Genomic DNA, 25,857 nt, shown 5'->3' on the forward strand with positions numbered 1-25,857 from the left:
TGAAAGTGTTCCCGTACTTTATGTACACCTGTACATTTTGAACAAACAATCCTGACACCATCATACGACATTTAGGCACACTTCCTATTGACATTGAGGAGGCTATTACAATGCAGCTTACAGTACTGTTATTACTAGATATGTAACGTTGGCAATGGTTGGGCACAAAGCTTCAGCAGCGGAAGTTTTCCAACATTAAAACAAACTGATTATATTTACGAGTATGTTGCTTGCGGAAGTTGTAGATGACAGCTGTTCTTGATAGTGTTGTTTTTAGGTGAAGAGCCACAATGTGTGGGAATGGAAGTAAAACACAAAGTTAGATAAATTTAATAAACAGTAGGATATCGAGCTGTGAGGAAATGGGTGGTCTTGGGGTAATGGAGATTTAGTGAAGGACTCATACAAGGAATTGTATGGGCCAGAGGCTGTTAAACCATATGCAGCACGTCATGTTAAAGACCCCAAATTTCACTGCCTATTTTTCCGCGAAAAATGAGCATTAGCAGTTTTGAATTGAAAAGGATAACTTTCCTTTAAGATTATGGGAGGATGACTGTGCAGCTTCGGTCTGCATCTAGCATAAATATGATGTTCAAGACCAATAACGTTTTTTGAATGTTTGCATAACGTGTCTCTGAGTCGAGACTTGGATATTAGCCCAGTATTTACCTAGTTGGATGTGGGAAACCACCTAAAAACCATAGCCATGCTGGCTGGCTTACAAGACCACGTTGTTAATCCGCGAAGCGAATTCCAACAGGGGCAGTCACGCCCGCCTACCTGAAGCAGCTCGTTAACGCCCCATGCTCTCCGGCTGGGTTACGCATTTGATCGCGTGTTGTTGAGAATTTCCCGAGAGGGAGTGCAGGGCTGTGGCAGATGAATGCTGACTTAATTCAAATCAGCTGTCCACTGATAAACTTCGCCGAGGAAACCCAGACAAAATAATCATCTTCACTTTCCGCGATTATTACGCCACCCGTGCAACTGTATTTAAAAATAAAAAAAATATTTAATTTCTGTGGTGCTTGCTTCTAGTCTGGATGGCCTGTCCTGACTTGACCAGTTTCAGTGAATGCACGACGCCAAAAAAAAAAAAAAATGTACTTCAGTTTCACGGTTTTTCCTTGCTATGTAAATGAAACTATCTTGTTCACATGATCCATCAATCTGCCTGCTGTTCTTGCCCATGGTCTTCTTGCCTTTGATTTTGCCTTGCGAATATTTGTTTGTCTTTCTATCCATGATACATGTGACATTTTCCACCAACACATCATCTTGAAGGCATCAATTCGGCTCTTGCCACCGGTTTCATGGTCCAGGTTCCATCTACATCTACATCATGCTACGCAAGCCACTTAACAGTGTGTGGCAGAGGGTACTTTCGGTACCACTATCTGATCCCTCCAACCCTGCTCCACTTGCAAACAGTGCATGGAAAGAATGATTGTCGGTAAGCCACTGTATTGGCTCTAATTTCTCGAATTTTCTCCTCATGGTCAATACGCGAGCTGTATGTGGTGGGAAGTAATATGTTGTCCAACTCCTCCTGAAAAGGAGCCATGCAAGACTACTAAAACCTACCAATAGCATATTACTGAGTAAGGGTACTCCACTTTGCCAGTGCTACATGCCACACACAATCATAAACCATCCCAACATAGGGAATTCGAGTAGGGATCCTGAGCCATAGCTATAGCGGAGGGAAAGAAGGGGCAGATGAGAAATTCTGATGTGGCAGAAGAAGAATGGATGAGCAAGATGTGCAAGGTAGACAGATGTCAGGAATGATACTGCTTTCTGGAAGTGGGAGTGGATTAAGTTTCATTGAAGAAAGTGAAGGAAGTGTGGAGGTATATTGTGATGACAGATACAAACACTGATAAGTGCCACAGTTCCAGGTGCATCAGAGTTATAGGATACTTGGATGCGTCCTTGTGATGAAGGAGAGAGAGGAATTTAATAATTTTACGTCTTACAGAAAGAAAATTGATTGGTGAGTGAGCAGGAGTGTATGGCCTCTAAGAATTTGGTGATACAGAATTCAGTGCAACATTTCCAAGTGTGCAGATAGAACACATTGTGGTTTTGTGAGTGAACAGACTACCGGAGATATATAGCCAACCTTGCACTCACCCCACCAAGAGGCAGGGAGACATAAGCCGAACCCTCCTCCCTCACTTACCCCCCCCCCCACCAAAAAAAAAGAAACCTGTTAATCTAGTATCAATTTAAAGAAAGCCAAATCATGTAATGACTACTGACTACAGTAAGCATACCTACTGACTACAGTAAGTATACCTACACCAATTTCTCATGAAATCTCAAAACTTTTTCTTGTCATTCATCACGAAACTAACATGAGCCATCACTCTCCCCCCGCCCCTCACTTGCCCTCCAGTCTTCCCTTTCAGGACCTGGATACACTCTTGCATGTAGCTCTGGTTTCTATTGTGATGTATATGATCTTGGTTGTAGGACATGTTCTGAGGCATCAAGGGATCACCAATTCAGTATTGGAGGGCAGCGTGGAGGGTAAAAATTGTAGAGGGAGACCAAGAGATGAACACACTAAACAGATTCAGAAGGATGTAGGTTGCAGTAGGTACTGGGAGATTAAGAAGCTTGCACAGGATAGAGTAGCATGGAGAGCTGCATCAAACCTGTCTCTGGACTGAAGACCACAACAACAACAACAACAACAACAACAACAACAATGATCTCTAAAGTAGACAACACATTGATTTCATTGACTGATGAGACCAGGAAGTTATCATAGGCAGGATTAGGTTGTCATGGGTTTACAGGCAAAATACAGAACCTGGCAAAGAAAGAACCCACTTCCTTGCACTCCACTGGGACAGAACTGGTGTGGATTTAGAGCTCTCTTTATTTCATATCATTTGCACATGGATTTCTTTTATACAAGATTGTTGCAATACAAGTAACAAGTGTGTATTGTCCAAACTAGTCCTGGTCCTACACATTAGTGAGTTGAAGACACCTCTAAGAATATGGTTAGGATTTAAGCTAGGGAAAGGGGGGCATAAGCTCATGTTATTTTTACAGTAAACGACAAAATAGTTATGGGATTCTATGACAAATTCCTCTGGACTCACTTGCTACTAGTCAATATAGCTTTTAGTCTATATGCATTACATGCTCTAGTTTATCAAACAATGGAAAATCCAGGATGGAATGTAACAATACCACAGAAAGAAAGTTGCTACTCACCATATAGCGGAGATGCTGAGTCGCAATAGACACAATAAAAAGATTCACACAATTTAAGCTTTTGGTCATTAAGGCCTTTGTCAGCAGTAGACACACACACACACACACACACACACACACACACACACACACACACACACACACACAACTTGCACACACGTCTGTTGTCTCAAAGAGCTGATACTACACTCAGCTCTCCGAGACAGCAGACATGTGTGCAAATTGTGTTTATGTGAGTGTGTGTGTGTGTGTGTGTGCGTGTATGTATGTGTGTCTTTTTATTGTGCCTAACGCGACTCAGCATCTTCACTATATGGTGAGTAGCAACTTTCCTTCTGTGGTATTGTTACATGTTCTAGTTTCCTTCACAGTGTTTCTCTGTTTGACAGGGCAGAATGTGAGTTCGGTTTGTAATGATTTTTTGATTTTTCCTAACTGTAATCTTGCAATGCTATGTCACTCCTGTGTAAGCCAGGCTGTGGAACAGCTGAAAATTCTTAAAATCATTGCATACACTGTTCTCACTGCAATACCGACCGTACAATTGCATATAATGCAACACTGATGCAAATTGTACTAATACAACTGGCAATTCACCTCCCTTATTACTGTCATCTGGCGAGATTATAGTTTACAAACTGTTTCACTCATGATAATGTTTATAACTACATAATGTCATAGCCTTGTTGGTCCACAATTTAAATGCATGTAATTGCATGACTGCAGCTAAAGGTGATAGTTTTTACTTCATAGCCACAGCTTTTTAATGGTTTGGACAATATGAAAAAGGTTGTAGAAAGCAACCGAAACTAGTCATTGTGCTTTAATTGTTTAAGGAAAAAGAAAAAGAAGAGAAAAATTGTGGTCTATGCATTACAGTTTTTATAATTAAACATTGTTCATCTCATAAATTACCTTAGGGCTGCTGTCTTCACCCCGACATTGTCAGGCTTCACTAGTGTTTTGATTTCATGACTTTCTACACTCATAGTTATGGAAATTGTTGTTTGCCAATTGTGTTAAGTTAACATATTCTGAAAATCTTGGAACATCCTGTGCAGATACGATGTTCTCACATCAGATTCGGGACTAACTTTTAGACACTAATTTACTATTGCTTGCTGAAGGTTAACATGGATACAGCAATAACATTTGATAAAATACAGTTATTCTGCAATAATAGTAGCAACCTTGCAGTATCATAGAGCAGTCTCCAAAGTGTTTGTACAGAATCATAAAATCAAGTTTCGAAGCAAATGGAATTCTAAGAGTTTTTACTTGTTGTAAACTATTAATTTGGTGAGAGGCTCTGACACCTTCATCTTTGTCTCCTCTCAGCATCACAACAGGTGAGTTCCCCTCAACCTGATCTGTCCCTCCTTTCCAGTCTTCTCCAACCATTCCCTCCTCTTCCTAATCAAGAAACATTTTCCTACTGTTGAGTGTTTCTGTCATCGGCACATCAGCTATTAATTTGTGTTTTAAATCTGATTTCTTTCTCACTCAGTCATTAGGAATATCGACACATTACCATCATAAGGCACTAAATTCATTATCTTAAATAATTAAGAAGTAAAGGAGATAACTGGTTGAACAGTAGAGGCATTCAGTTATTGACAGGCACGTAAAAAAGAATGACAACTTTTCTAGCTTTTAGACAAATCCTCTCACAAGCTACCGTATTTACTCGAATCTAAGCCGCACCCGAAAAATGAGACTCGAAATCAAGGAAAAAAAAAATTCCCGAATCTAAGCCGCTCCTGAAATTTGAGACTCAAAATTCAAGGTGAGAGAAAAGTTTTAGACCGCCCCTCCAAATCGAAAAACAGTTGGTCCATTGTAACGTGAAACACAATTGAGGTCGAATGGATACAGATACAGCTACAGTAGTTTGGTTCGAGTCGTAAGCTTAACAGTTAAGTTTTACCAGGTAGCCATTGCTATGTGTCAGGCGCTCCGTCCGCATTTATACGGGTACCCTTCCTTTTTCGCGTGCTTCGTCTGGTTTGAATCGATTGCTTATTTTGCTTTGATCTGATAAGTGCCGTTCTCTTTGTTACAGGTGTTTATGTCACTCTAAGCTGAAAATGCATTATTGTACTGTGTCATGCATTGTTTGTTACATTCTGATAATGCTTGCTTTTGTGCGCGCTACCGCGGCTTACAATTAAAAAAAGAGGAATTGTCTCATAAGCGAAACAATGGCGAGAGTCTGCTATTTGTTGTTACTTAAACTGCTGCTTTCTTTGATAATGATCAACAAGAACCAAATAATAGACTGCGTATGATAGAAGATGTTCTGAACGAGAGTTTAGCGAAAATTTTTCTCCGTTTGAAAATCTTTGCAGACGACTCTTTAGTACATTACATTCTGGACAGAAATTAGGGTCATCTTAGATTTAAAAATCTAGTCAGTTGCCGTGCTTAGTTTCTGACTGTATCACTATTCAGCATAAGAATAATACGAATATAAACATGACATGATATGTATATTCATCCGCGTTTGCTGTTCTAGTTTCGTAGTTTATTAGGCAGACAGGATTTAAATGAAATAGCAGCAAACACGAAAGAATACATGGGATAATGTTTACATTCTTGTCCCTTTAAACTTATTTACTGACGCAGAGGTTTTGGCGCCAGTATTTATCTTTGTGCCTGCAAAGCACACCTGTGTAGCGCGACATATACGTATTTGATGGCAGAAGTTAGTTGTGGTGACACCTACCAACATTTTTCAGAACTTCCGCTTACTTCGCACTCGATTCTAAGCCGCAGGCGGTTTTTTGGATTACAAAAACCGGGAAAAAAGTGCGGCTTAGATTCGAGTAAATACATCTAAACTACACACACACACACACACACACACACACACACACACACACACAGCTACATGGCACTACCTCAAGACGTTATGACTCCATTTTGGCAAGAAGACTGGGATGAGGGATTGTGTGAGGGGTGGATAGAAGGAGAAAAGAGGCAGAAGAGACAGTTAGGGAAGGGTGACTGGCAGTTCAGAGGGAGGCAGCAGGCGTACAGAATGTGAATACAGGAGGGAGAGGCAGCAGGTGCATGGAACAGGAATGCAACACACTGGCACCAAAGTCAGTGAGTTAGTGTGGCATACAATGACGATGATGTGGAAGAGTGGAGTTGGAGGGTGAAGGAAGGGGAGACTGTTTGGCAGAGGTTGTGGGTGCAGTAGCTTATTGAAGGTTAAGTCCAGGAAGATTATGGATGTGAAGGATTGTTACAAGGATAACTCCCATTTAAGTAGTTAGAAAAGCTGATGTTGATGGGGGAGGTTCCAGTTGGCACAGGTTGTGAAGGAGCTTTCGAACTTAAACATATTGTGCTTAGTAGCATATTCTGTCACTGGGTGGTCAATTCTGCTTTTGGCCACAGTTTGGTGGTGGTCATTCATTCCAGTGGGCAGTGGGCTGTGGTCATACCCACATAAAGTGCTGAGCAGAAATTTCAGCAGATTTGGTATATGACATGGCTGCTTTCACAGGTGGGATAGGATAAGTCTGTGACAGGACTAGAGTGGGATGTGCTGGATGGATGAATTGGACAGGTCTTTCACCTATATCTTCCACAGGGGTATGACCCCTGTGACAAGCGGTTGGGGGTGGGAGTGACATAGGGTAGTCTGGGTGGGTGGCAGAATACCACTTTAGAAAGTGTGGGATGGATGTCCCTGATTTGTGGGCACAATGATACACAGTTAAAGCCATGGCAAATGACATGGTTCAGTTGCTCATGGCCAGGATGATGAGTGATGAGCTATCCACCAGAATGAATGGCCACCACCAAACTGTGGCCAAGGGCAGGGTTGACCACTTGTGGCAGAACATGCTGCTAAGCACAACGTGCTCAAGTTCAGTGGCTGCTTTATGAACAGTGCCATCTGTGTCCTACTTCCCCTGCCCTACCACCACCGGCTTTACTTAAATACACAGTGGGGAGTTATTCTTGCAACACAGCCTTCATTCCTGTAAATATCCTGGGCTCAGTCTCTGCTAACTCACTATATCCACACCTCCTGCCCAACAGTCTCCCTGTCCTCTGCCCTCCCAATCCATTCATTACTTTATCATATCACCAGCAGCAGCATCATCATCATCATGCACCGTGGGACTCATCAGCTACAGTGACCATGTGTCACATGTCTGTCCTTTGTACCTGCTGCTCCCCCCCTGCTTTCACGACCCATGCAGCTGCTGGCTCCCCACAAGTTACCAGCCAAGCCACCTTTCCCCAACCCTCCCTGCTGCCTCTTTTCTCCCTCTGCCCATCCTACCTGACACAACCCCTCACCCCAGTCTACCTGTCAAACTGCAGTCATTGTGGATTCAGCTGTCACAATGCAGTGGCAGAGGTGGTGGGTGTGTGTGTTTAGCCTCTCCAAGAACTAGCACAGTTTTCATTCTTTTTTAGATGCCTGTAAGTGAATCCGCACCTCCACTATTTGGTTATTTCTCGTCTTTACTCCTAAAACATTGACATTCTTCCGTAGTTTTCCTTGCCATTTTCATCTTAAATAAAGTAAGAACTATAAAATTAGGAGACAGAATTGATAGCTAGAAGTTACCTTCATGAATCAAAGTGTATATTAGATTATGATAAACATATATAAATGTACACAACATTATGCTAGCTTTTGGCTTTCGGAGCTACTAGTTCTGTCCTCCAGGAGAAGAGAGCAAGTGGTTGGAGAAGTCTAAAACAGAAGGGCCGGGCACTCAGACCCTAGGATAACTGTGATGCACTTGTTGTAAGGACAAGAAGAGGCAAACATCCTGAACATCAATGATGGCCTCCAGTTCTGTCTTGTAATTTATAGTTTTCTTTTGTATGAATTTCCCTTTTGATGCATCAAAATAATAACTGCAAAATTCCAGGTGTCCTAAGCAACATGCAGCAGTTCTTCGACAACCTCCGCTCAAACCTGGAAACCATAGAGTCTATGCCCAAAGAAGAAAGAGAGGCTCTGTTGGGGCAAGCTCCAGTTGTCACAGGTGATTTGTTTAAATTTATAAGTAGACTTCATCAGGTCTCTATTTGCATTAGTGGTTAACCCACTGGAGAAGTTCCTCATTAAATGGTTATATTGAAGATATTTTCATAAAGTATTGATTCTGTTGTGCAATTTACTGTACTGACAAAACTGGAGATACTTACCTCTAGAAGTTCTTTAGAAAGTTTTTATCTTTTGTATGTTCTTTAATAATTTTATTTTACAGATCATTACATTCTTGACTTATATTCAGTCTAATTTTTCCAGGCTAGTTGCTTCCAAGATATACTGAAGTTGTGTCTGATAAAATATTTATTTGCATAAAATTGATATACTAATAATTACAGAAAATGTACAACTTGTTCTGCATGGTTTATTTCCTTTAATTTTAGTTCTGTAGATGCATAACAGCTTTTATGTTTCCTCATGTTTATACTTCAGCTACATCAAAACTTGCGCTTTTAAACGTGTAACACCATGAATGTACATAACATGTGAGTCAAAACAAATCTCTGTTACATTAAATACACATAAGAAAAAAGCATGATGACAAACATCTGGTGTTATTAAACTTTTGATATATTTCTTGTGGCAGTCATCATCATTATATAGTACACAAATAAATTTCTTTTCAGTCTGAAAAGTTTTAGGAAAAATAAGGCAGAGAGTTAACCAGCGAAAAAAAATGACACAGAAACACTAGATTTAATAATTTTAAGTAGTTAATCCAGCAGGAAAAAAGAGACAGACCAGTTCATTTTTATCTTGCCTAAGCTTCACAATGAATGCTTGAAAGGCAATATTTACTTTATTTTCTTAGTGCCATTTGCATTAACTTGGTGACTAATGTCAATCACATACAAATTATTATTTTATTTTGTATGTAGACCCCCTCTCCCCCCCCCCTTTCCATGAACCACGGACCTTGTTATTGGTGGGAAGGCTTGTGTGCCTCAGCAATACAGATAGCTGTACTGTTAAGTGCAACCACAACAGAGGGGCCGGCCGCTGGTGGCCGAGCGGTTCTGGCGCTACAGTCTGGAACCGCGCGACCGCTATGGTCGCAGGTTCGAATCCTGCTTCGGGCATGGATGTGTGTGTTGTCCTTAGGTTAGTTAGGTTTAAGTAGTTCTAAGTTCTAGGGGACTTATGACCTCAGCAGTTGAGTCCCATAGTGCTCAGAGCCATTTGAACCATTTGAACAACAGAGGGCTGACTGTTGAGAGGCCAGACGAACGTGTGGTTCCTGAAGAAGGGCAGCAGCCTTTTCAGTAGTAGCAGGGGCAACAGTCTGGATGACTGACATGGTCTTGTAAGATCAACCAAGACGGCCTTCCTGTGCTGGTATTGTGAACAGCTGAAAGCAAGGAGAAACTTACAGTCATAATTTTTCCCAAGGGCATGCAGCACTGCTGTATGGTTAAATGATGGCATCTTCTTGGACAAAACGTTGCAGAGCTAAATAGGCCCTTTTCAGATCTCTGGCCAGGGACTACTCAGGAGGATATTGTTGTCACAAGAAATAAAACTGGCATTCTATTGATCAGAGTGTGGAATGTCAGATCCCTTAATCAGGCAGTTAGTTTAGAAATTTAATAGGAGAAATGGATAGGTTAAAGTTAGGTATAGTGGGACTTAGTAAAGTTAGGTGGCAAGAGGAACAGGACTTCTGATCAGGTGAACACAGGGTTAGAAATACAAAATCAAATAGGGATCATGCAGGAGTAGGTTTAATAATGAATTTAAAAAATACCAACTTGAATAAGCTACTATCAACAGCATAGTTAATGCAGTATTGTAGCCAAGATGGACATGAAGCCTACACCCACCACAATAGTCCTAGTTTATATGCCAACTAGCTCTGCAGAGGATGAAGAGATTGAAGAAATATATGATGAGATAAAAGAAATTATTCAAATACTTAAGGGAGGCAAAAATTTAATAGTCATGGGGCACTGGAATTCGGTAGTAGGAAAAGGAAGAAAAGGGAAAATAGTAGGTGAAAGTGGACCGGGGGAAAGGAATCAAAGAGGAAGCCACCTGGTAGAATTTTGCACAGAGCATAATTTAATCACAGCTAAAACGTGTTTTAAGGATCATGAAAGAAGGTTGTATACATGGAAGAGACCTGGAGACACCAGAATGTTTCAGACTGATTACATAATGGTAAGACAGAAATTTTGGAACCAGATTTTAAATTGGGCATTTCCAGGGGCAGATGTGGACTCTGACAACAATTTATTGGTTATTAACTGTAGATTAAAAGTGAAAAAACCGCAAAAAAGGTAGGAATGTAAGGAGATGGGACATGAACAAACTGAAAGAATGACGGGTTGTCAAGAGTTTCAGTGGGAGCATCAGGGAATGACTGACAAGAACAGAGGAAAGGAATGCAGTAGAAGAAGAATATGTAGCTTTGAGAGATGAAGTAGTGCAGGCAGCAGAGGATTGAGTAGGTAAAAAGACAAGGACTAGTAGAAATCCTTGGGTAACACAAGAGATATCTAATAGATGAAAGGAGAAAGTATAAAAATTTAGTATATGAAACAGACAAAATGGAATACAAACGTCTAAAAAATGAGACTGACAGGAGATCCAAACTGGCTGAGCAGGAATAGCTAAGGGGCAAATGTAAGGATTTAGAAGCATATTTCACTAGAAGAAAGAGAGATACCACCTACAGGAAAATTAAAGAGGCCTTTGTTGAAAAGAGAAGCATCTATATGACTACCAAGGGATCAGGCGGAAAACCAGTCCTCAATAAAGAAGTGAAAGCATGAAGTTGGGAGGAGCATATAGAGGGTCTATGCAAGGGATGTGTACTTGGGGGCAATATAATGGAAACTGAAGAGGACATCAATGAAGATGAGCTGGGAGATGTGATATTGCATGAAGAATGTGTCAGAGTACTAGGTTGAAACAAGGTCCCAGGAGGAGACAATGTTCTGTTAGGACTACTGATAGCCTTGAGAGAGCCATTCATGGCAAAACTCTTCCATCTAATGAGCAAGGTGCATGAGGCAGGTGACAAACCCTCAGACTTAAAGAAGAATATAATAATTCCAGTTCCAAATAAAGCAGGTGCTGACAGATGTGAAAATTACTGAACTAACATTTTAATAAATCACGAGTGCAAAATGCTAACATGCATTTTTTACAGAAGAATGGAAAACTGGTTGAAACTGATCTCAGGGAAGATCAGTTTAAATTATGGAGAAATGTAGGAACACACGAGGCAATACTGGCACTAAAACCTCTCATAGAAGATCAATAAGGAAAGGCAAGTCTTTGTTTATAGCATTTGTAGTCTTAGAGAAAACTTTTGACAGTGTTGACGAGACAAATACACTCTTTCAAATTCTAAAGGTGGCAGAGGTAAAATACAGGGAGTGCAAGGCTATTTACAACTTGTACAGTAAATGGATGGTAGTTGTAAGAGTCGAGGTGCATGAAAGAGAAGCAGTGGTTGAGAAGGAACAGACAGGGTTGTAGCACACCCCAATGTTATTCAATCTGTAATTGGAGTAGGAATTAAAGTTCATGGAGAAGAAATAAAAACTTTGAGGTTTGTTGATGACATTGTAATTCTGTCAGAGACAGCAAAGGATTTGGAAGAGCAGCTAAGCAGAATGGACAGGAGATTGAAAGGAGGATAAAAGCTGAACATCAACAAAAGCAAAATGAGGATAATGGAATGTAGTCAAATTAAATCAGTTGATGCTGAGGGAATTAGATTAGGAAATGAGACACATAAATTAGTAGATGTTTTGCTAATTGGGTAGCAAAATAACTGATGATGGTTGAAGTAGAGAGGATATAAAATCTAGACTGGTAATGGCAAGAAACATGTTTCTGAAGAAGAGAAATTTGTTCATTGAGTATATATTTAAGTGTCAGGAAGTCTTTTCAGAAAGTATTTGTATGGAGTGTAGCCATGTATGGAAGTGAAACATGGGCAATAAACGGTGTAGACAAAAAGTGAATAGAAGCTTTTGAAATGTGGTGCTACAAAATACTGCCGAAGATTAGATGGGTAGATCACATAACTAATGAGGAGGTACTGAATAGAATTGGATAGAAAAGAAATTTGTAGTAGTACAATCTGTCTAGAAGAAAGGATCAGTTGCTAGGACGCATTCTGAGACTGAGAACTGGAGGAAAAAGCAACAATGTTGATGGGATATTTTTGGATAAAAAATTATGGCAATGGTTAATTAATGAACTAGGTGATAAGTTCCTTATCTAATTCAAAGAAGAAGAAGAAAAGAAAGTGCTCACTACGGGTATTCAATTGATCGTAGGTGTAAATATTCTATTAGGAAGAAATTCCTGCTATAGATTTTATGCACAATATAGAGAAATACTAAATCTCAGAAAAACTGTTTTGTCTGGTAAATTATGTTGTAAAACACGACAGACTAAATTAACTTTGTGTGAATAATTCAAAATAAAATGAAAAGAGCGTCCTACATTACATTATTACTAAACACTGAAGTGGTAAAATTCATGTGGCTAGTAGATTATTTAGTCACACCATGGATTCACACACATTACTCTGTAAATAAATGTCAGCTAAGTAAAAGTGTGCAAGGTGTTGAAAAAGTGCTAATTAACGTTAAATTTTCACCACCCGTTTAGTGTTAAGAAAGTGCTTCTCTCTCTTTCACGACCTCCCAATCTGGCAAGAGATTTCAGTTTGCTTTATCAGAGAATAGGCATCTGGTCCAACCCCTGTTTTGAAAAAGAAAATGCCATACTGTTGGTTCCAAACAGAAGTGCATAATCAGCTAATAATAAATTTTGTATAATTTTCAAAGTAGAAAGCTGGGCATAATCTTCTAAATTTTTGGATGCAACTGTAGATAACACTTAAAACTGGAAGAAACCTCATATTATGGCTTTTTACCACACTAAGTTAGGTAAATGCAGTATTTAAAGAAATATGTAAGTCTTGGAGACAAATTAGCCATTATGTTAACATATTTTGGATATGTTCAACCACTATTGTTTGTTAAACACTATTTTCTTCTGGAGTAAAGTTTTTATCATAGAAAAGCATATTTTGAGAACAGGATGTGTGACTGGATGAATGATTGAGTGAATTAAACTACATCATACTTGTCCATAATCATTTCATGTAGGCCTACAACTCTTATTCTCCTTTCTTTGTTTCACCTCTGTAGGGTGGCAGGTAGATTTTTAAGGTTCTGTGACAAGCTAGGCTGCAACTTCCTGGACTTATGCCACAGGGTTGAGAACTGCAGGACCCCCACTAAATGGTTCAGTTGTGCACTACTGAGGTAGCAGCTGACTATGTGTGGGTGCACACAAGGTTTTTTTAGATTAGGTGACTCTCCATCCAGGCCAGATAATGATAGCTGTAGGAAGCCGAGAAATATGAGTCTAAGATCAAGAGAAATGTCTCCCACAGGTGAAAGTATTAAATCCATATGGTAAACTTCCAAACAATTAGCAACAGGTGCTAGAATTTGAAGCACTCATGAAAAGCCATGAAGCTCACATAATACTAGATATAGAAAACTGTTTGAAACCTGAAATTGAGAGCAGTGAGATTTTTGGAGAAAATTAAAGTTTATATTGAAAGGATAAGCAAATGGGAAATGGAGGTGGTTTATTTGTCACAGTAAACAAGAAACTTAAATCCACCGAGATAGAAATTGAAGCTGCATATGAGATTGTTTGGGCAAGACTCAGTATCAGGTGTGGGCATAAAATGACAATTGATTCCTTTGATCACCAACCCTACTCATCTTCTTATGTAACTGAAAACTTCAGAGAAAACCTCAGTTCACTTATACATTAGTTCCCCAATCATACTGTAATCATCAGTGGAGACTTTAATCATCCAACAGTTCACTGGGAAAATTACAGTGTTGTTAGTGGTCGGTGTGATAAGACATCCTTTGAAACATTATTAAATGTCTTCTCTGAAAACTACCTGGAAAAGAGAGTTAGGATCCACACTCATGATGAAATAATTGGATCTAATGGAAACAAATAGACCTGACCTCTTTGAGGATGTCCACATTGAAGCTGGTATCAGTGACCATGACATGGTTGTGGCAACAATGATTACCAAAGTAAAAGGACAACTAAAACGAGCAGAAAGATATATTCAGCACATGGCAGCAGGAGCCTGTGGAGGCACTATTGCTCAATTTAAAAGAATAGTTGACCATGCACTGGATGGATATGTAACCAGTAGAACAGTTCATAATGGGAGGGACTCACCATGCTATACAGTCACTGTAAAGAAACTTCTTAATAAAAAGATATCACTGCATAATAGATGTTAAACAAAGTGTAGGGCTATATATATAGAGAGAGATGCTGAATGAACGCATTTCTCTGTCAAGAGGTCAATGTGTGTTGCCTTTGGTGACTACCATAGCACAATATTGTCAAATTATCTTTCACAAAACCCAAAGAAATTCTGGTCATATGTAAAGGCTGTTTGTGGTACCAAAGTTAGTGTCCAGTCCCTAGAGCCTGAGACAGGAACAGAAACGGAGAGTAGCAAAGCAAAAGCTCGAATGTTTACCTCTGTTTTCAACCCAGGAGAATTGCCCAAGTTTAATCTTTGTACCACTGAAAAGATGAATGAAATAAGTATTAGTTTCAGTGGTGTTGAGAGACAGGTGAAATCATTAAAACTGAACAAAGCTTCATATCCCAATAGAATATCTGTCAGGTTCTATATTGAGTTTGTGGCTGAGTTAGCCCCTTTTCTAATTACAACCTATCATAGATTCTTTGAACAAAAAACCATGCTTAGTTCTTGGAAAACAGCACAGGTCACACTCGTCTACATGAAGGGTAGTAGAACTGATCCACAAAACTACCATCCAATATCCATGACATAGATTTGTTGTAGAATCTTAGGACATATTGTGAGCTCAAACATAACATGGTATCTTGAACAGTGACCTCCTCAGTGCCCACTAGCATGAATTTCGAAAACATCAATCATGTGAAACCCAACTTGCACTTTTCTCACATGACATACTAAAATCTTTGGATCAAGGCAATCAGGTAGATGCTATATTTTTTGATTTCCGAAAAGCATTCAAATCAGTACCATACCTATGCTAATTGTCAAAGGTATAATCATATGGGGTATGAAGTGAAATTTGTGACTGGATTGAGGACATTTTGGTAGCAAGGACACAGTGTGTTATCTTGGATGCAGAGTCCATCATCAGATGTAGGACTTCAGGTGTGCTCCAGGGAAGTGCGTTGGGATCCTTGCTGTTCGTGTTCTACATTAATGACCTTGCAGACAATATTAATTCTAACCTCAGACTTTTTGTAGATGATGCAGTTATCTGTGATGAAGTATTGTCTGAAAGAAGCTGCATAAATGTTCAGTTAGATCTTAATAAGATTTCAAACGGTTGCAAAGGTTGGCAACTGTGCACTTCACAAAATGAAAAAAAAGTAATATCCTGTAATATTAATGAGTCAATGTTGGAACTGACCAACTCTTACAAATACTTGGGTATAGCACTTTGTAGGTTTATGAAATGGAATGACCACATCGGCACAGTTGTAGATAATGTAGATGGTAGACTTCGGTTCATTGGTATAATACTGTGGAAGTGCAGGCAGTCTACAAAGGAGATTGCTTACAAATCACTCATGCAACCACTTCCAGAATATTACCGAGTGAGGTGGTGCAGTGGTTAACACACTGGACTCACATTCGGGAAACAATGGTTCAAACACGCATCCAGCCATCCTGATTTAGGTATTCCATTATTTCCTTATAGCACTTCAGGCAAATGCCGGGTGGTTCCTTTGAAAGGGCATGGCCAATTACCTTCACCATCCTTACCTAATGTGAGCTTGTGCTCGCACTCTGATGATCTCATTGTTGACAGGACGTTAAACTCTAACATCCTCTTCCTCTAGAATATTGCTCAAGTGTGTAGGACCCGTACCAAATAGGACTAACGTAGGATGCTGAACATAAACAGAGGAGGACAGTACAAATGGTCATGAATCTGTATGATTTGCAGAAGAGGGTCACAGAGCAACTGATGGAACTGAACTGAAAGACTCTTGAAGATAGATGTAAACTATCCCAAGAAAGTCTATTAAGAAAGTTTCAAGAACTGGCTTTAAATGATGACTCTAGAAATATACTACAACCTGCTGTGTGTTACTCACATAGGGTTTGTAAGGGTAAGATCTGAATAATTACTGCACGCACAGAGGTATTCAAACAGTCATTCTTTGTGTGCTCCATATGTGAATGAAGCAGGGAGAAACCCTAATAGCTGGCTTGCAGAGTATAGGTGTAGATGAGATCCTTCATGAGTTTAGTATTCCTCTTCCAGAGCCATTATTTAATTATTTCTCTCCTGCTGTTCTTATGAGATCTTCACTGTTCTCTTGTAACGATTCATGTTGGATGTTACTTGTGCCTGGTCCATTGATGAGTGAATGGGAAATTTTCAGGCTTCACAAACTTTATTCACATCAATTGACATCCGAACTGCACACTCGTCATGTAAACAAAACATGGACAGACTTACTGATCTATTTGACTTCAAAAAGTAACTTTAAAACTGACTGACAAAACAACAACTCAACAACTAACTCACAGCCTCGTTAATTTTGTACAATTTTGATGTTACAATTAAAATTTACAAAATGTAAAGAAACTGTTATTACAGCCAAACAAGGTATAAAATACATATTGAATGACGATCTTTTATAGCAATATCTTAAGTTTTCCATAATAATATGATTTTGAACTTTAATTACAATAATGTCTCTCATGTTATTTTAGTTAAGTAATTAATTACAGTTTGTATTTGGGTACTAACATGTAATGGTAGTACAGAGCTCATGCTTTATCTGATTAAATACATAGAATGCACAAATAAGGTCACAAATTGTGGAAATTGGAAAACTGTAGGATGTAAACAATTGGAGAGTTAATTGGGAATGTAATAACAAAGAATTTTAACTACAGAGGAAGACATAAAAATAAATAACAAATGAAAATACATCGCTTGGTAATAACTTTTAAGCTGTTTCTCAAGATAGTGTGTTCTTTTGTTATTGGATTTTTAGATTACCATTTTGTTAATTAGAAGCATAGATTTTTCATGCTAAAATCTCTGCAGTCTCTAGTTATTTATTTCTAAGGACTTATTACTTCAATTTCTCGATTAGTTACTTAATTTAGTATATGTACATAATTTTATCAATGACAACAATCCACTGATAATTATGACAACGTACATCCTTCTAGAACATTCCACATGCCTTCGCAATGAATATCAAGTTTTGTAACACACAAGGCCTTAGGAAGCACTGAATTGTCTAACTATCCGGATATATATATATATATATATATATATATATATATATATATATATATATATATATATATATATATATAAAGGTGGTATTGGACATTTCATATGAGTCCTGGGGGAGGCTATACCATTGTACTCTTTTCCGTTTCTGGTCCATTCATTGGATGTCTGTTGTTTTGTTATCATAGCATTGTGTTTATCTACGACTGTTCCTCATGAAATTTGAAAAAATCAATTTGTGCCAATGAAACTTGGTGTTAACCCTTCTCTTCTTTTTCACCCTCGAATGTGAAATATTTATCCCAATGATGGATAACTTGGTGGAGGTCTTAGTAGCAGAAGTTGGTATTTTGGCTTTTCAGGAACTGTTACACCTGGAAAATCACCTCATCAGCATTCTGTAAATGCCAGCCACACAAAGGTTTTTTCATCTGAAGAAAGAGGAAGACTCACAGAGTTCGATGTCAGGAAATTATAAGGATTGAGTCAAAATTTGACAGCCCAAAGCAGCAGCATGTTTCACAGCCTCCTGAAGAGTTACAATGTTCTATCTTGACAGCTTCCCGTATTGACATCAGGAAATTTCAGTAGTATCTCCTGTGACAGTTTGCCCTTTATGAGCATGATAAGTTAACACAACACAGTGGCAGTCCCTAAAAACATTGAGGATCGCCTTGCGCAATGATAGCTGGAACTTCACCCTTTTTAGTGGTGGTGAATTGACATGTTTCCACTGTATGATGTACTCCTTTTTCTCTTGGGTCATGGTGATTACACAGCTGCAGAAGATATCTGGATTGGCTGGACACGGTGGCAAGATTCCCATTGCTCCCTCTGTTCAGCAATCTTTTTGAATGGGTGCGAGCAGTCATGAAACTCAGTAGGCAGCAACTTTTGACATGTTCCAAATGTTATGGAAGACTTTGGAAACTAATCCATGACTATCATTTTTTTCACTATCATTTCGATTGTGATGTACCATTTGTCAAATGCTATGTCAACCACAGAGATTGTCTGCCACTTGTAATCTTACCCTCCCCATCACCTGTTGATTTTCACTCATTTTATAGTAGATTCTTTTAATAAGCTTCGAGAGGAGTAATATTTATAAAAAGAAAAAAAATTTTTTACTCCACCTTCTTTTCTCACTGTTGGCTCCAGTTCATCACTTCTAGGGGTTGATCTTGAGGCTGAAATTTTTGACTTTATAGGTTTTCATGGTTACAAATGTTATGATAACTACTGAAGAATTGCCTGTTTTTATATTGATTTTTATTTTTTCACAATTTTCTCTCTTGCACTGTCTTTACAATTTCCACTTCATTATCAAAAATTACATTGTTATTGCCAAACACAAAAACACATCTGATCACATCAGAGGCATGCCCACTTCTAATCCATTCTGTGCTACTAACAATATTCCCAAGAGTTTACAAATTTTGTTGACAAATGAATTTCTATTATTATTTTATAAATGAATCCAGAAATAAATTTAATAATTAGTATCAGATTGTGAAATTAATAATAGGAATTTTCAGTAGGACAGATATTTCGTAATTTCAAATGTTTCTAAAATAAAAGTAATTTTAACTGTACATACAGAGTTAGTACATATTGATTGTAACAAAGAAAATAAAGTGATTTATGTTTATACATTTTAGCCTGAAACATAACACATTGTATGCAAAATCACATGAAATTCTTTTAGTTAAGCATCTGAGATAATATTAATCTGTTTGAAAGGTAGAAAAGCTTTTTGGTATCGATAACTTCTGTTGAATGAAGGTAATGTTAGAGGAGGGTGTCCCTTCACATTTCATCATTCAGATTTGTTTGAACACACTAAGTGTCCGTGTCAGCTAACCATTGTGTCATATGATAGTGCACCACTTTGTTTTTGGGTCTCTAGTTGTGTCCTGTGATACTTGGGTACAAGGAATCAATGTGTACCAGGGCTGCAGACATATTCCTGCAAAAAAACAAAAAAAAAATCTTTATTTTTTTAGATAATAATTACAACCATCCACCACATTTTGCAAAAACACATTTTCGTAATTTTCGTACTTACCTTACGTTGTTTCTAGCAATTATTCCTTGGTAAATTGTAGTTATGAAACTTACTTTATAATGCTATCATACAGTTTTTGTGAGATTAGTCTCTACTTTCATCATACACAAACATGTCTTTATAATTTAGAATTTTGTATAAGTAAAACATGAAAATTTGACTCCCACAGAACTGTTATTCTGAGCTTCACAAAATAATGCATATGACCCAACATCTATTATCAACTCTATATCGTGAAAAAAAAAATAGCTAAGACTGACAGAACCACACTCATATGTGAAATGTGCAATACCTCATGTCTCCACAACTATAAAGATCCAATGTTGCAGCTACCTATACTGAGCTATCCGCTAGCCTTTATAGCTTCAATAGACTGTGTCTAGACATATAATATTGTTTTTGGTTTTCCTACTTACAATAAAGTCTACACTTGAATATCCTCCCTGCTGTGTTCTGTAATAAAAGAAATGATCTGGTTATAACTCTAATTAAGTTCCTAAAATATATTTGGATCTTAAAGGATGGCAGTTTATTGTTCATAAATAAAATGTAGTAAAATTAATTGGGTTTCTCAGGTTCATGTTGTTGTCACTGTGAGTATTGAAACACATTTGTTACTATAGGAGATTCAGGCCTGAAACAAGTTACAAAGCAGTGTGCTGAGTCTATTTCTGAAAAGCATCACCAAATTTAAATACATGGTTTACCTGTAGCAAAGCACTTAAGAGTAAGGAAACTAGGATAATTGTAAATTTGGTGATAAAATCTAATGTTTAATAAATGTAAACATGGTCTGTAGTAGGCAGTTACATGATTTTTATTTAATCGTGTGATTAGCTAATTTTAATTACTTGTCATTTTCAAGGACTTCTAATATGACAAGTAGTCAAAATTAGCTAACCACATGGTTAAGTAAAATCATGTTACAGTCTACTACAGACCATGTTTACGTTTATTAAGCATCTGGAGGCTGTGGATCCCCACAAAGACAAAATTTTAGTCTAATGTGTTATATAGTCATTAACTGTAAACTACTGAATAATAATACAGTGAAAAGCAGTATAATTATGTCAGTACTGTGTCATGTATTAATGTTATGTTGACCACTTTGACAACAGCCATATTTTTGAGATCTCATCTGCCAAAATATAACTGTTCTCAACTGCTGTAACACCCCTAGCTTTATGACTTCAGTCTCTTTCCCACTAAAACCATAAGTTGAAGTGTCCCACAAAACAGTCTCATATTCACACAATACAGTACAGTTCCTCTTCCTTTCTTTACCATGACAAACAACAAAAGTCATTACTGTTCTTTGCCTGCCAAAGTAATTTACACATATTTTTTAATTCTACAACCATATGGACTACTAACATTTTTCCTTTACCGATCGTTCTTTTCTTTAAATGAAATTTTCCATATCTTATCATGTGCCCTTGCATTTTGTATCATAGCAGTGACTACAATGGCCATTTCTCTCAACTTATTTATCCATAGGGAATACTGCCTCTACATCATAAGACTTAAAATACTGGTCTAATTACCTGACTGAACCTCAGCAACTAACACATCACTGAAAACATTTCTAAACTCATCAGAAAGTGTGTTGTTCAGCCAAAATTTAAAAAAGTATCATAATGCTTTTACTTCAATTTTTTACAAGTTTAACATGAACCAGAACAGCTAGAAATAAGTTAAATGCATTTTACTCGCTCCCAACTTACATCAGGTACTTTTTTGAAGATTTCTCACATAGCAGTGTCAGTTTTATGTTTAAGAAATCTGATCAGAATTTCTGTCTTTAAAATGTTTTCATCTCCTTGTACGCACTATCTCTCTCTCTCTTGTCTTCTGGCATTTTTTAGATTGTGAATGTCTTTATTTCTATTATCTGCTTCCATTTGATGTATTTCACACAGATTCTGAGAACTAATATGACAGTCCTTGCCTCTTTCTGTCAAATTTCCTTTCACAGTGTAATATCATTATTTGTCGAATCTAAAAGACTGCCAGATATGTTACTTATATCTTGCATGTGTATGTATGAGGTTGTGTGTTGTGTATGTGTTTTTCATTTCCCAGAAGATAATATATTAAACCTAGAAAATTCTCCTTTTTTTCATTTAAGTATGGGAGGATAACAGTTATTTTTCTTCCATGCTGTAGTTTTTCTGAGCAACCATTTGAATAAAATAACTTTCAAAATCAATGTCATATTTTTGACCATGAACTGAATTTCTTCAGATCAGTATTTTCCATTGTATAACACCATAGTCTATTTCTTTTACTAGAAATGCTGTACTCTTTTTTATGGGTATGAAGTACTGATAACTGAAACTGTAAGAAACATGATGGTACAGAAATGTCTCCATGTTTGAAGATTTTTTTGAGAACTGTAAGACCTCATGCAGTACTAACATTTGTTTTTTTGTTCCACATATTTTTGTTCACTCAAGATACTGTCATATCCTGTTTACCTTGTGATATGTTTTAATTAGACTTCTAGTATTTATTCATGTTTGTCTGAAGACTGTTTTTTATATACTGCATATGTCAGCTCCTTATTTTTATTTCTCTGGTTAAAGTATCACACAGCTTTTGTTTTGATTTCTACGTCTTTATGTCAGCCCATTATTTTTATTTTTCTGGTTAAACTATCACACAGCTTTTGTTTTGATTTCCACATCGTAACACTGAGCTATTTTTACTGGTGTTCTTTCAGTTACACATCCAGATCATATACAAGGTGACTCACCTAAAACTTGCACCACAAATACTGGGAAAGAGAAACTGCTGTAATAATACTTAGAAAGAGTATTTTTGTGCAAACATATACCTTTTAAATGGAAACAGGCCTGTTCACATTAACAAATAAAAGTAGGGTAAATTAGAATGTCAGTGGTGTTTATTGCAGTAATCTAGTGCGAGTCATTTATGAGATATAGTACTGTGCAGATTTCCTCACCAGTTCTTGTTTGTGCCACTGAACCTGGGCAGTTGCTAGGTACAATGTTGTTATGTTTGCTTATGGTATGCTTGTGTGTTTCTTGAGTGCACTGCAAGTTGCTAGTCAGTTAGTGCTTGACAGTCCAAACAGTAGGTCATAAGTGGACGATGGGATTTACCAATGCAGAAAAAGACAACATTCTCATTGGTAAATGGAGAGTGTAGGAAAAATACAGTTCGTTCTTGTTCGGTATAGGTGGCAAGATATCTCAGTAGATGTCAACAGTGTCGGCAATTATTTATCAACCTCTTCACCTGGTTACGTGAAAGTGGTAGTGTAACACCTAGCCAATGTAATAGAAGAAAAAAGCTTGATGACAGAAGAAGGGGAAATTAATGTTCTAACTGATGCTGCATTTTATCCACGTTAACTCACACACAACCACATGAGGCAGTGGCATGAATGAGGCAAGTGTCCTACACATTCTCCATTGACGTATGTTCCATCCCTATCATATCTCTCTCCATCAGGACTACATGGAAACCATTATGAGAATAGTGCTAAGATACTCCAGATGTATCTTGTTTAGTGATAAAGACACGTTTACCAATCATGGCCAGGTAAATCATCAAAATGTGCACTATTGGTCTGTTGACAATCCCCACTGGCTTCATCAGGTGAAGTGCAGACATGTAGTATGAGATAGTGAACCATCAGTTCATAGGAGTTGAATGTGCACAAGTATCACAGCTTCTTAACAGGTCATCTTCCACTGATAGTAGAAGACATTCCTCCGCAGACTAGGGGGAATTTGTAGCACCAACATGATGGGTGTCCAGTCTATAGTGCATAAAGTACTACATCATGTCTTCACGAATTATTTCCAAATCATTGGATTGGATGCAGAGGACTTGTACATTGGCCAGCCCATTCCCCAGATTTGTCACCTGTAGACTTTTTTCTGTTGGGATAGCTGAAAGATGCTATCTGCAAGGGGCATACCAACTACACCCAATGATATGCAATGATATATTACTGCAGCCTGATAGTACATTCCCACTGAAATGCTAACATGGGTGCAGCAGTCATTCAATACCAGACTGAAAGTGTATTGCAACTGCCTGTGGTCAATCTGAGTACAACCTGTGATGGTCAGCTGTTTCGTTACTGAATCCACATAATTAGTGCATGCACTTGTGTTGCTCTTTCGTGTGTGCTACAACAGGTATTGTACAAGTGTAGATGTGGGAACTTTACAAAATACGGTATCTCATAAATGACTCGCAGTGGACTCCTGTAACAAACACTACTGACATTCTAATTTACAATACCTTTAGCTTGTTAATGTGAATAGGCATTGTTCCATTTAAAAGGTGTATGTTTGAACAAAAATTACACTTTGTAAATATTACTGCAATCTGTTGATTGTCTCACAATATTACCCCCTGACAACGAATTCATTCCATAAATATCACACACCAATAGCACTTTCCATTTCCACAACATCTGCAGTGCAAGTTGTAAGTGATTCACCCTGTGTATTTTCTACTAAACCATCCACCCAGCTTTGCAAGATAGCTTGAGGAATTTCACATCTGTTGTTACTGAAGCAATTTTCTATGCTTATCATCCAAGAATTCTGACATTTCTCTTATTACCTTCTTTTTATATATTGTGGACCTCTTCATAATCATCTCTTTATCTGTTTCATGCATTTTCACAATCAATTCTTGTAGTTTAAACAGTGCTTTAAAGTATTTACTTGATATTCTAACTGAGACATTTGCTATATCCTGCTTCTTGCAAAGCCAGCTGTAGGAGCTCTCTATATGGCATGTATTCAGCCCTCGTTGTACACATTTTCCTAATTTGTCCTGAAAATTCTTCCCTAGACTCTGAGTACTCTGTCATCATTCCCTGCAACTTTTGCTGATAAATTTATGTTTTTATTTAACGTTCTATTTATCTATTTCACTTAATCAGTCATCTGCATGTCACTGTCTTCCATACTGCCCATTATCATGACCCAATCATGTGTTCAAAATAAAAAAATCTGCTGTATTTACAAAATCTGCCTATCATTAGTTTTTAATTTCTAATACACTTCATTCTTTCATTTCAGTTATTGGGCCACATTTTTCTTATAGCATGCATATGAAGACAAAGCCTTTTCCATAACATAACCTCCAACTTGTACGTTTCTCTATAATTATGGTTATACATAATGGAAGTATTTTTACATATGTAACATTTTTACGTCTGCAAAGAAAGTATTGTAACAGACTGATAAACATTTTTCTCTTACAGTTTCCTTTTTTGATATTCAAAGCACAATTCCTCATCATTTTGTACAGCATTAACTTTTTTTTTCATGTGCTTTGTTGGCAGAAATAACTCAAGCATTTGTTAAACACAAATTTTCTTACAGTTATAGTATTACACAAATCAACTTAATTTTACATTCCTGCATCTATGTTTTTCAGAAAAATGGCAAAAATTTTTAACAGACAACCATATAAGGAAAGAAATGATATTCTTTTTAACTGAGGTTACTCAGTAGTCCGTATTATTAACATACTGAACTCACTTACCAGTATTTACATTTTTTGAAAAGACACAGTTATAGCAGCACTGCAAGTTAGTGACTTAGTGAGCCCAGCACTTTTTATGAAGCTCATGACTTATAATTTTTTGAGACATATATCTTTTGCAGACACCCCAATATTTACTGTCACCTCATCCAAATATTTACTGTCTTGCCCGTCAGTTCACCGGCGCATAGGGTGTGGATCAAGCTGCTGTAGGTGCCGAAGCACTAGGCCACCAATGCGGACTACTCGGAAGTATTTTGGTGCGCAATATATTTGTTGCTGTAGTAAGTGGTTGTAATCTGTCTTGTACCCTTCCTGGCCTCTGTCTTCTTGGAAACCAGTGTTGCCTTCTAGTAGAAGCAGCTACCTTGATGTGTTTTCCAAAGTCCTTAGCAAGAACTTGCCTGACAGCATGAAAAATTTCTATGCTTACTGTATCAGTAATGGTAGAACTCAATTTTATGGGTGCATGGAAAATTATGATCTCAATAACTCGCTTCAAACATTAATCTTGAATCTGGATAGGGAATTACCTGAATATGTGTCAGATGTAGCACTGCATTTAATTTAATTTTCTAGAACACTTACCTCTTTGATGTCTTTTTTCCCATCCAAACAAATGTTGTAATAGTAGTTTATAACAA

The 25,857-nt window shown here is 37.7% G+C and overlaps 1 protein-coding gene across 1 annotated transcript in view; it reads left to right on the forward strand.

Moving 5' to 3' along the window:
• The window catches only part of LOC126253302 (uncharacterized), a 184,469-nt gene that overhangs the window by 140,084 nt on the left and 18,528 nt on the right, over nucleotides 1-25,857 (forward strand). The window contains exons 3-4 of the mRNA XM_049954533.1: nucleotides 8,142-8,258; nucleotides 25,390-25,473. Of these exons, the coding sequence (XP_049810490.1) occupies nucleotides 8,142-8,258; nucleotides 25,390-25,473 (201 nt within the window). The remainder of the gene's footprint in view (nucleotides 1-8,141; nucleotides 8,259-25,389; nucleotides 25,474-25,857) is intronic.

This window comes from Schistocerca nitens, chromosome 4 (genome assembly GCF_023898315.1).
Source record: "Schistocerca nitens isolate TAMUIC-IGC-003100 chromosome 4, iqSchNite1.1, whole genome shotgun sequence".
Taxonomy (NCBI): domain Eukaryota; kingdom Metazoa; phylum Arthropoda; class Insecta; order Orthoptera; family Acrididae; genus Schistocerca; species Schistocerca nitens.